The sequence below is a fragment of the Macaca mulatta genome, chromosome 3 (assembly GCF_049350105.2).
Source record: "Macaca mulatta isolate MMU2019108-1 chromosome 3, T2T-MMU8v2.0, whole genome shotgun sequence".
In the NCBI taxonomy this organism is placed as follows: domain Eukaryota; kingdom Metazoa; phylum Chordata; class Mammalia; order Primates; family Cercopithecidae; genus Macaca; species Macaca mulatta.
In genome coordinates, this window is record NC_133408.1 from 160,580,971 (window position 1) to 160,594,228 (window position 13,258).

General features: G+C 36.2%; 1 protein-coding gene across 7 annotated transcripts in view; it reads right to left on the bottom strand.

Annotated features, from left to right (window-relative positions):
* TSPAN12 (tetraspanin 12) overlaps positions 1–13,258 on the bottom strand; it is a 107,760-nt gene that overhangs the window by 64,337 nt on the left and 30,165 nt on the right. For all 7 annotated transcript variants that reach the window (XR_013415502.1, XM_077997206.1, XM_077997208.1 and 4 more), the window contains one exon: positions 262–336. Coding sequence is in view for 6 of the 7 variants with exons in the window: in XM_077997206.1 (XP_077853332.1) it covers positions 262–336 (75 nt within the window). In the remaining variant the exon portion in view is untranslated. The remainder of the gene's footprint in view (positions 1–261; positions 337–13,258) is intronic.

Genomic DNA, 13,258 nt, shown 5'->3' on the forward strand with positions numbered 1-13,258 from the left:
CCCCCTTTGCCAAACACTTCTCCTTCCTCCCACCATGTGAAGAAAGTGCCTTGCTTCCTCTTTACCTTTTGCCATGACTGTAAGTTTCCTGAGGCTACCTCAGCCACGCTGAACTGTTAGTTAACTAAAGCTCTTTCCTTTATAAATTACCCAGTCTTGGGCAGTTCTTTCATAGCAGTATAAAAATGAACTAATACAAGTATCTAATTTAAAAGGTTGAACTGTTGTTTTAGATTATGGTTATATCTATTTTGAACTCACCATAAGTTCCTGTTCATATGTCCAAACGCCACAAGCCAGTTCTACGCAGAAAATGACAAGCAAACTTCCAAAGTACTGTAGAAAAACAGAAAAGTATGCTGTTATTATAGCAGTAAAATAAAGTAGGCTCCTCAAAGACAAACTTGGTATTATGTTTACCTAGTGAACAAGAAAACAGAGGTAAGTTTTCATGAAGCCCCTCAGAAGCAGATGGGGAAATTTTCAGCAAATTTAGAAATATCTGCAGATAACATTTAATATTCATCTCAGTGAGTCATAGTTTATTAGCCATCTCATGAGAAAAATATTTTATAAATGCCACTACTTTCATTAGGATAAATAAGAATTTACATGTTCTAGTCTGATAAAACTTTAATCAAGTTCTCCAAGAAAGGGGACCTAAGTCCTTTCAAAGTGGACAGGGTACAGTCAACAAGTTCAATGCTCTGCCCATGAGCAGAATTTAACTCACTCTTCTAGGCAATGGGGGTGGGGCGTCTCCTTTGCATTCTTAGAAAAAGCACAACATAGAACAAAACCTCAACCAGTCTTGACACTTTATATAGTAAGTTTCTATTATGGGGAAGGCACTTGGGATACAAAAGAATATCAAAATTCTGATAAGGCATGCATAGGCAAAAAATAACACAAAGTTTAATACAATGTCAAAACCAGAAATGGAGATAAAAATTCAAGATTCCTATGACATAGAGAAATACGCAGTGTTCCAAAAGGTGAAAAGGATTGGAACAAAGAAGAGAAGAGAGAATACCAGGTAAATAAAAGCCATGAACAAGTGTGCAGAGGCAGCTGCAAAGTCAAGCAAAGAATCAGGGAACAGGAAACAGATCCATCTAGCTGGAGTGGGGTGGTCAGAAAGAGGAATGAGAAGCGATCAAATGGGAAAGATGGACTGAAGCCAGATTATGGTGAACTTTAAATAATACACTAGTGAATTTTAAATCCATCATGCAGGCATTAAGGTAGCATCTTTCAAAGGTTCTGAATAGGGGAACGACATTATAAACTGATGAAATAAAGGCAAAGTTCTCAATGATTTGGAAAAAGGAAGTTTGCTAAGGGGGAGGGTGAAGATCCCTTAGAAGGTAGCACAAGAGGAGGCATGAAGTGAGCAGCTGAACTTAGACGATAGCCTTGCAAATAGGCAGAAAAGAATCATTTTAAAGGTATAGGAAAAGAAAATTGACAAGGCATTAGACTAATTGAATTTAGAATGGAAGAGAATGATGTATTTCACCAAAGCAGAGAAATTGGGAGGGGTAAATAGCTCTGTGGGAAGATAAAAAAATCTAATTTTATTTGATTAACATAAAAATGTTTATCTAACTATCAGAAATGTAGACTCGGCTGAGTGTGGCGGCTCAGGCCTGTAATCTCAACGTTTGGGTTTTGGGAGGCAGGAGAGTCACATGAGCCCAGGAATTTGAAACCAGCCTGGAAAATATAATGAGACCCCATATCTACAAAAAGAAAAAAAAGAAGAAGCGAAGAAAATTATCCAGGCAGGGTGGTGTGTGTTTGTAATCCTAACACTTTGGGAAGCTGAGGTGGGAGGATCACTTGAGCCCAGGAGATTGAGGCTGTAGTGAGCTATGATCATGCCACAGCACTTCAGCCTGGGTGACAGAGAGAGAACCTGCCTCGAAAAAAAAAAAAAGTGTAGATATGAAGCCCACATAGCCAAGGATGGAATTGAAAACCATTATTATGATTAGAAAAAAACAACAACTTTTGGATAGTGCTCTGTTTATCAAGCACTTTCACAATGAATTCACTCAAGAATCCTGTGAAATAGATAAGGCTACCTCATTTTACAAACAAGAAAATTAAACAGCAGATAATGGGACTTCCACAAGAATGGGCATAATGAATTTGGGAGCACTGGATCACTGTAGCTGTGTTCCTGTGTCACACCTTGCCCAGTTGTGGTGGTAAGTTTACAGAGGCAAGCCGCAAATATATGAGAAAGAACAAGCTCTCTGAAAATCATCCTCACTTAATTTCAGCAGGAATAAAACTTCATTGCAATTATGAATATTCCATTCTATTTACAGTGGGAGGTCAGGGTGGGAGTACCAGGTAGTGACGATTTGTGAATATCCTCCTTCACTGGACTGAAAGCTCTACTAAGGGCAGGTACTTTCTTGCATTCCTCATCACATAATAGGTGTTCAACAAGTATTTGTTAAGTAAAAGAATAAATGCAAACAAAGCAGAGTGGTATGATAGTGAGTAGGACTGGGAGCTACCTTGGACTGGGTGATCAGGGAAGGTCTTTTTATAAAGGTGATCTTTAAAATGAGTCAGTACAGACAAGAAAGAAGCAATGCTGTTAAGACTTCAGAAAAAAAGCAATCCAGGAAGAGGAAATACCAAGTGTGATGTGGCCTTGCATGGTGGGCTAGCTGGTTAAAAACTCAATGGTAACTGGCACACAGAAAGAGTGGGATGGGATACAGGGTATGCAAGTAGACATTGTGAGGTGCAAAGAAACAGATCATTATGAGCCATGGAAAGGATTTTGGATTTTATTCTATGGGTAATTCAAACCCATTAGCAGGTGGCAAGATCTAATGTACATTATAAAAACATAATTCTAGCAATTTTGTGAAAAAATGACCTGTAGAAAAGCAAGGTGTGATGAATCAAATAAAAGATTGCAGAAGTAGAATGAAGAAAAGAAGATGGAAAAAGTGGACCGAATTAGGATTGTGAGCCATCAGGATTCAAACTTAAAGTTTCTTTGTTTATAATATTTGCTAATAAAAGGGGGAGTGGAGTATAAGATACAGAAAATGGGGCTGATTTTCTACTACCGTAACACACCTCCTATGATTTAAAAATATAAATCTTTGCTGTTGTTTTAATATGGTTCCTTCCTATTTCTTTCATATGAAAAATAAAGAATACATAACTGCATAATCTCTCAGACAATAACACAGCTTCAAAATAACTGTTGGTTCAAAGGATAAAGTAGTACTTTGTTAAGGGGATCTCATTTTGCAAGCTACTTTTATTTTTGGCATACATAGTATTCATGGTCAGCTTTAATATACTCAGATATCATTTCAAAGTATTGTTATTTCTAGGCCTTACTTTAAAGATTTCAGCCGTAAAAGTATGATTAGAAGAAATGTTGTGAGCATAGTACTTCAAGCCAATTTTTCTCCAAACTTTCTTTAATGCTTTACTTAAGAGATTTCTAGACATAAAAAATATTATATTTGCATCTTATGTTACAAAGAGACCAAATGTTCAGTAACTACATACTAGATCACTTTTCTAATCTTTGATAAGAAAAGACCCTTAGAGACAGTGAGACTCCAGAGAAAAATTAAACTATGAGACATTTTTTGCGTCTCAGATTCTTAACCTAAATTCGTTTCATATTTGACGTCTGGCTACAATGAAAACCAAAGCATCCCTGAAAAGGCAAGATATGTTTACCAATAAAACACGGACATGGATGATGATTATTATTAAAAAAATAGGAAATTCCCAGACTTTGCCTTGAGGATAACCACGTAAATTTCTAGACAGGTTTTATAACCTTTTAAATCCTACTTGAATATTCTCTCATTTTCTGCCTCTTGGAGTCATTAATCAGTTCGCAAATGTAGCCCATGATTGGTACGGAGGGGCTCAGTTTCCTATGAGCTGGACGCTCTTAACTCCGGGAAAGCTCTAAAATGATTTTATCTTTCAGATTTCCAATGGGTTCATATGATGCCAGTTCTCCCATACAAAATAATTTTTTTTCTTTATTCCACTAACACTCAGGAACGCTGATTTGTTTGACTTTGAGGTTGAAAAGACAAGTTTCATCAACATTATAACACTTTCTTGGAATAAATTAAATTTAAAATTTGATTCAAATAAAATATTTTTACAAATGATGTTGCAGCTTCACGGTCAGCTGTCTTTTCTTCGTTGTTATTGCTGTAGCCTGAAACATCCAGTGTTCCAATTCCAAGGAAAACATTAAATGTCAAATTCATCCTTAATACAGGATAAATAGACCATCTGCATCTACCCCTAAATTTTCTTTTGTGGCGAGATCTCAGTCCTTGATAAAGTCATTCTCATACTGATTATTGCACTGAGAATCACTCAGCTGCTATTTAGTTTAAGAGCTAGATTTGAAGCATCTATAAAGCATGATGCTAATCCTTAATTTAATAACAAAATTAGCCCAGAATTAAACACAGCTCCTGCTGAGTTGTGTTATGGTATGAAGTGTACATCCATATCAATTTCACCACACAAACACCTGTTATCTTCAACATTACTGGGAACATGTATGTCTCTCCCCTGATGGTGGCAGCAAGTGTTTCTCGTGTTTCTTGCTTTCCCAATGCATATGGTTTAACGAGATGGTATGTACCAGTCTAGTTTGCAGAGCAACTCACCCTATCTTCTCCTAGTAGGTTTTCTTTCTAGAACGATGAAAAGTGCTCTGAATTTGGAGTTAAATTTAAGTTCAAAACCAGCTCTGAAACATATTGTGTGATCTTTAGCAAACCATTTAACTATCTTTGTGTCAGTTTGCTTATCTGCCTGATAAAGATAAAAAAGAACCCCCTTTTATAGTTTCCATCAAGGTTGATTTGATATATGTGAAAATGCTTTGGAAAATGGAAAGCATTGTAAAAAATGCTATTCTGTACTAGTCTGTGAAACAACATCCATAATGACTTGTCCTCTCTTTCCATACGTAGCCTTCATTCTCTGCAGTGTGCCACAGTGTCTTCCTCATCATTGTTTTCCAGTATTTTACCTCCGATTCTTTATTTTATTACTTTTCTCCCTCCCTCTGTGTGTCGGGGTTTCCTTGTCTGCTGTATTTCAGGTCTCAGAGACTTTGGCTTGTAAACCACTTGGCTGCCCTACTCATAAGTCACAGTGCTCCCTCCACTGCCAGATCATCAGTTCTGGCTGGCAAGGATCTTGTTCTTAAACATTACTTTATCCCCATTGTCCAAGCAGCACCTGTCACACAGCAGGTACTGGGTGGAATGTCAGTGGAAATAATGACCAGTTTACCAACTAAGACCAATTTCAGTGTTCCCTTGGGTTTCTCTAATTTGAACCTTGAGTGTCTTATTAACATTTGACTCCCCTTAACTTCTGCCTATACATTTCTATTTTAAATATTGCCTCTCTTTTACCAGTGTCTTTTCTGTAGATTATGCTGTAATAATCCAATATGCCTTTAAACATTTAATGCAATTTACAAGTGAAAGAAAGGGAGTAACATGCAAACTCTCCCCATCTCAAGCTACTACCATCTAAACATTTTAAACAAATGAAGAATGAATAAATGTGTGTCTATACAGGAAATTAGAATGTCATTACTTCCATTATAAACTATTTTACTTGCTTTGAAAAAATTGTTCAATACAGAGTTCCTGAAAATATCTAAGCTCCCTTACTACAGACCAACTAAAACTTGTGTTCCACAAATAAGTTTTATTCCTAAACCTACATTTAGGAAAAAAAAAATGAATCTAACACAAATTCTGATAATAGGATACACCCCCTAAATGATGTAATCAATCATATTTTTTCACCAAGTCACTGAAGCTGAGAATAAATAACTTTCAGTTCAAAGATGGGTGCCTTCATGTTTTAGGTAATAGAAGATTAAATAAAACAATGTATGTGAAATTGTCTTGTTGACTTAAAAAAAAATAAGCTGTAAAAATGGAAGAACATAGGCTTTGAAATAAAATAGACCTGGCTTCAGATTTTGGTTACTTGACATATCCGTTGGCTAGTTTTGGGCAAACCACTACACCTCAGTTTCCTCATTTGTAAAGTGAGAATGTTAAAATTACCTTGCAGTGCTGTGCAAAAGATTCCATAAGGTAAAGTGCTGCTTCCTTGTAAGCACTTCCTAAAAAGTAGCCATTATTAACCATATCATAATTTCTACTAGAACACAAACTCCACATGAACAAGAGGTATCATTGCTGTTTAAATACTTACCACACTACCTGGCGCATAGCAGACACTCAATATATGTTTCTTGAGTAGAGGTAATTAGGAGTAGAGGACGAGAATGACGGTGTATAAAATTGCTCATCCTCCTGAGACTATCAGTGTCACTCCCACAAAAGGGTGTCTAATCCCAAAGGCTATTACATGAACTTTTAGTAAAATCCCTGTCCAGTGAGACTGTATTTGGTATTTTCCAAAACATTTTTATTACAAAACTAAAGCAGGATGGGTGTGGAGGGTGGGGAATGCCACTTCTTTTTTAAAAGTAGTGAAATCAATTTGTCTGTTATCTTAAACAAACTGAGGTTGGTCACAGAATGACCAGAATGACATGTTACTAGTCCCTTTGTCCACTGGAAGTGTCTGAGGAGGAAAGGAAGGGCAGGACACCCACCTTCCTATTTAAGCCCTTGGGGATGTGTGGGTAAATGCATCCCCTCGTAGAAACAAAGAGGATTCATTCCCACCCCCCCACCCCCCACTTTTAAAGTTATTTCACATCACTATATGTATGCAGTCAAAATAGTAAAATCTCAAGGAAGACCCTTCTCTTAAAGAAACATTTATTTATAAAAATGATCTGCTTCCCTGATACCACCACCCCCTAGGATTTCCCCCTAAAGAAAGCAGATTCAACACTTGCCCTTATCCCTTCTTCCCCTTGAAACTTCACTAAAACAATAGTAAAGGGATATTTTAAAAGGCATAATCCCAGAGAAAACTGAAAAAAGGAAAAGGAGACAACAGCGAGTATATTTTGGAAAAGTGCAAAGCAGAGAGCAGAGTGACAAATTTGTCAGCAGTCCCCCAAAAGGTGAATGATAAAGCAATAGTGGGAAAACTTGATTCACATCACAGAGTCCCCAAAATACTCACGTATTGGCAGCTCTGAGGTGGGGATAAAGAGAGAAGGACTTGTTGAAAACCCCATTTAGGAAGAAGTTAGACCTCCCCCCCAACACAGGCCCCTCTCCCATCCTATGTAGCAGGGTGACTACCCTACCTTCACCAATAGAGGTGCTTAAGGAAGTGGAGACACTAAAACAGAGAGTCAGGACTGGGGACAGCAGGTATAGTAGATGACAAAGTACAGTACTAGAAACACAGAATTGAAGGTCAAATGTACATACGTTTCCTACAAAGGTTCCAGACTCAAATCAAACCAAAATAGCAGTGGACTTCTTAAGGACAGCAGACAAGTGTCTTCAAATTTCTGAGGAAAAAGTAATTTCCAATCTGGAATTGTAGAGCCATCAGAATTAAAGCATGAGGGTTTATAAAGCCATTTTCAGGGACAGAGACATTAAAAAACCTACTACGAATATTTTTTTCTGGAAATTACTGGAAGACACGTTTCCTAAAACGAGAGACTAAACAGAGAAGGACAATGACTTGGAATCCAGGAAACAGAGGGTCTAACACAAAAGGGAGGCAAAGGAAATTCCAGAATGGTAGTAAAAGGATATCCCATGATGGCAATAGCTTCAGGAGGCTAGGTTGGAGCAAGTCTAGAATGTTCTGAGAGAGATATATATATATTCAAGATATATATATATATATATATATATATATATATATATATATGATGAAATGCCCAATATATTTGACTATATAAAGAAAAAAACTTATGACAGAAGGAAGTAATTCAGAGTTGAATTAAACATAAATATATAAAAACAAAAAAACAAATTGATGAATTTCAAGAAAAACAACAGATCGTTCCAGAAAGAAAATGTAAACCCAGTGCTTTATCGGATCCAGCTGTAAACAGCATTTACATGGTCATAATCACATAAACACCAATCTAACCATAATTATGAAATACCTGAGTTGAGGTGAGATAGGAAGTATGGTGGGAGGCACAGCAAGAAAGGTTGCCAGTTCTTCATCTTCCATAAATGGAAGCCAACGGATAGTGGCCAAAACTAAAAACTATATAAACTAAAAGATATTACATAAATATATGATTTGGAGATATGGAAGTAAATTCCAAAGGAATCTGCTCAAACAAAATTGAAAGCAATTGCCTCTTGGGTGTGGAAAAATGCCAGGATGAATGACTGCAATGTTTCATCATAAGCCTTTTGGAACTAAATTAGCTCTCTAAATTATGTGCTTGGAGCACACTGATAAAAGTAAAAACAAAATTAAAACCAACAATAGCCCTCCGCAGGCCTTGACACCAAAGAGAAAAGACTTCGTAGCTGAAGGACTTTGAATATGCTTTACATAGAAAATTGTAAGTGGCGCAATTATACTTCAGGGTTATGGGAAGTAAAAGAGGTGAATGGAGAATGGAAATATTCTAACTGCTCAGGTACAGTCTTCCTTTCCCTAAATGTGTCCTCAGTAATTCAAAATAGAAGTGGTGTAACAAAAATATAAAAAGTGTATACTGAGGCTAGACCCTGCTTTGAAATATGAAACTCTTCTGCAATATTGCCTATTAAAACTATACATTTGGGAGGTCAAAGCAGGTGGATCACCAGGTCAAGAGATCAAGACCATCCCGGCCAACATGGTGAAACCCCATCTCTACTAAAAATGCAAAAAAAAAAAAAAAAAAAAAATAGCTGGGCATGATGGCACACACCTATAGTCCCAGCTACTCGAGAGGCTGAGGCAGAAGAATTGCTTAAATCCGGGAGGCGGAGGTTGCAGTGAGCCGAGATGGCTGCATTGCACTCCAGAGCGAGATTCCATCTCAAAACAAAAACAAAAACAAAAACAAAAACAAACTATGCATACAGTTTGCCCAAATCAGTTTGAATATAATTATTTTCCATGTTCATTTCAGTCATAAAATCATAGAACCCAGAATTCTGTTACTGTCAATTTCATTCAATGATAGTCTGGATTTTGCTTATTTGTATTCTATTGCCTCTGAATGAATGAAAAATTGAATTTTTTTCTTTTCACGTCTTTACTTCTTTACTGATAATAATGGGCATTAACAAACTTTCTAAAAAGACAATATTTGCTATTGTATTAAGTATTTCCAATAACTTTCACTTTGGGGAAAATTGACTTTTTAAAATTTTCATGTCTAACTTTTATTCATGTAATGAAGACAATCTTCTTCATTAGCAATCTTCTCTAACAAAGCCAATCAATTTATTGACTGCCTGTATTGTGGAAAGTATTAACTTGTGAAAAGTATTAAACTTGGTAAAAGCAGTTGAAGAACGTAGGAAAAGATACTTTCAATCACTAAGAGCGTGTTTAATATACTCTCTACATGTAAAACTTAACACCCTCATTCCTTTCAACTTTACAAAGGGAGGACTCTATGATATATATTATCTAAGCTGGAAACCATCATTCTTAGCAAACTATCACAAGAACAGAAAACCAAACACCGCATGTTCTCACTTATAGGTGGGAACTGAACAATGAGATCACTTGGACTCGGGAAGGGGAACATCACACACTGGGGCCTATCATAGGGAGGGGTGAGGGGGGAGGGGGGAGGGATTGCATTGGGAGTTATACTTGATGTAAATGACGAGTTGATGGGTGCTGACGAGTTGATGGGTGCAGCACAGCAATATGGCACAAGTATACATATGTAACAAACCTGCATGTTATGCACATGTACCCTAAAACTTAAAGTATAATAATAATAAAAATATATATATATTTAAAAAAAAAAAAAGAAAACAAAAACCCTATATCTAACTCACCACAAATACAAAAGGCAACTGTTTTCCAAACTGATTTTCTATATAAATGCCACTGCAAATGAATTTTACATTAAAAGAATTGTAATGTTTTCCTTGAACACTTTTACATAAGTTTATTTTTGTGCAAGCAAGCAGATAATTAACCAAGTATCACAGAATCCCCCTCAATAAGAATCTACTACACTGAAAGAAAAGTAAAAAGTATAAACAATATAAAGTTATTTTAACTTACTGTTCTCTGAATTTATAACTAAAAACTCAAAAGACTTTTTTCATAAGTAACATTCAACATGATTTAAAACCACAAAAGTCAGATTTGCTTATCTTGTAAAATTGATACAACCTGTGATTTATCTCCCCCCAACTAAAAGTTATTTCAAAATATAACATCCTTTACTGGACATTTTAATATTTTTAAAACATGAGGCCTTTTGACTCCTATCTACATGCTACATAGCCAACACTTTTAATAAACAAAAAGGTTGATGAAAGGCCTACGTTCACTAAATGATAAATGATAAACTCCAGTCTCTATCCTGTCAAATACTAAACTCTGCAAACTTTCAGTGCTAAGTATCTTTATGGCAGTTGTTTATTTTTCCTTTCCCAGTGATTGGAGGTTTAAAAATATTATGTTACTTATAGTTAGTAAATAAGGGAATTCCATTGCCAAATATTTGTACAAGATAATGGAACAGCTGTCCTTCTATTAGGAATCCATGGGGAATAAAATACTACCAACCTCAAGAGTACTTGCTGCTGAAAACACATATATACACGTAGCCTCTGTTTTAGCTATAGCAGCACACACTTGGTAATTTCTGAAGGCCAATCATTCACCATGTCCAGTATCTCTCTACAATTTTTTTTAAAGTCAATAGAATCAGGTCAGCCTGATTTAGGAAAAATAAACTAGAACTATAGACCAATGGTTAAAGAAAGAGTCTTGTCTTAGAGACCGTCCCAAATCCGCCAGTATCAATAACTACTCAGGACATGCAGAAATTTAAGCTCAGATTAAAAATGTACGGTCCTTTGTGCATGCTTGTACTTGAATAAATATTGAAGATTCTTTCTAAAGTTGTATCTTAATTTACTCCCCTTTTCAGTTTCATTTGCATTAATAATTGCTGAGCTAATTTCTTATTAAAGATGTTGGTGAAATTCAAATTAGTAAGGGTTTGCTTCACGTGATGTTCAAACTACTAGACAGAGAAATGGGTTATGCCAGGATGTGCTGGTGTAGCTGAGGGCTACAAGTTCCCAGGGTCAATGATGTACATCATGAGAGGTAAGGCATTAAGGGTCAGTCAATAAAACATCTAAACACACTAGAGAGGTCACCATGTATATGGCGTCTATTGCCTGGTAAGCTAAGTCAGCTAAAGTGTGCAAGCTCAGCCCTATCTCAAAGGATTTACAAGCTGTTACTGGTTTCTGAAGAGGGTATCTATACAGATTATTGGGCCATTCCTAAGAATGTGAGACAGGGGTCCCCATTACCAAAACCCACACATGAATATGCAAACAGGAAGGAGCCTTAGCAATATCTCAAGCAACACAGCCAAAATAATACCACACAAAATTCTGACCCTTATTGCGCCTCTCACTCCGACCTAACCAAACATGTCCAGATCCTTCCCAAACAAAAGAGGGGAATGAGTTCACTATAGTCAGCATCTTTATTTTATTAAATTTTTTTTGGAGACAGAGTCTCATTCTTTCACCCAGGTTGGAGTGCTGTGGCAAGACCTTGGCTCACTGCAACCTCCCCATCCCAGGTTCAAGTGATTCTCCTGTCTCAGCCTCCCAAGTAGCTGGGATTACAGACATGCACCACCATGCCTGGCTAATTTTTGTATTTTTAGTAGAGATGAGGTTTCACCACATTGGCCAGGCTGCTCTTGAACTCTTTACTTCAAGTAATCCACCTGCCTCGGCCTCCCAAAATGCCGGGATTACAGGAGTGAGCCATTAAGCCCCGCCAATAGTTAGCATCTTTATGAAAACACTTTCATAAGTCAACAAGTTAGGAAATGAGAAGTTTTAAAAGACGTTTGATTAGGCAGAAAGAAAACTCGTACTATAATAGCTCTCAACAACTTTTTAGCTTATCTATAACTCTATGTCCGTGAAAGTATCTCCTTCTAAATCACGTTTTTTATTTTCAAACAAGATATATACTTTATTTTTTTATATTCTCCAGAATGACCACAAACCCTATTTGTTAAAAAAGGGTATTAAAGGAAATAGTTTCCTTTAAATTTTACAAATCCATATATATAAATATTTATTACAAGTAAACAGCTTGCTCTTTTCATTGATAAATATATTCATGCAAATACACTTTCTTCCTAAATCATAAATATTTTTATTCCCACAGAAAAAAAGTGTAAGAACACTATTATTTGTGAATGTAACACTCTGATTCACAGTCATGCTCAATGTTCAGAGAAGAAAAATTATGTATAAACAATGATAAAATTAAATCACCAAACTTGCCAAAACATTAGTAATTCAGTCTAAATGATAGAAGGAAGTTTGAATTAACTACAAATTACAGAATAATTGTAAAGAAATGCACTTTTGTTACAACAAATATTTGAATATAACAATGTTGAAAAGTAAAGAACTGCTTTTATAAATAAACCAATGATGACATGAGGAAAGCATATCCATTATCTCTAAGTAAATGTTTTTAACATCCTTGAAAAGTTTATTCGTAAAAATTTGTTCTCCAAGTTTGTTTAAGCAGTTCTACCACAGTCGTCTGACACTAGTTAATTGTTTATGAAAAGTCTTTTCCCTGAAGCTGAAAAATCGCTGCAGCGTTCCAAAGAACTAATGTTGTAACCTCAGCAAGGTCCTCTTGGTGCTGGCTTGCTTCCCTAAACTCACCTCAGCCCAGCACCTAGTGTCTAGGTGCCTAATTTAGCTTAGTCACTATATTTTTCGTATCAAATGTGAACTAAAGACATCTAGATTAATAGAATTTTATTTATAAAGAGCATCTGGAAAAAATCTAAAACATTAGATGGCCTTCCCCACATGAGTACCTTTATTCGTTCATCAATAAAGGCATATTGTCAGAATTAAAGCATCTCCTCCATTCTCTCTTCTATCATTACAAAAGGTTATCAAAACATGATACTCCCTTACTTAGCCAAGAGTAACAAGACCAGGTATCCATTTCTCCCAGGTAAATGAGCAGAAGGTCCAGGATTAGGGAATAGACACTCCCATCAGGGATACATAGCAAACGATAGATCAGATCGCGCTTCTGCTCACAAAAC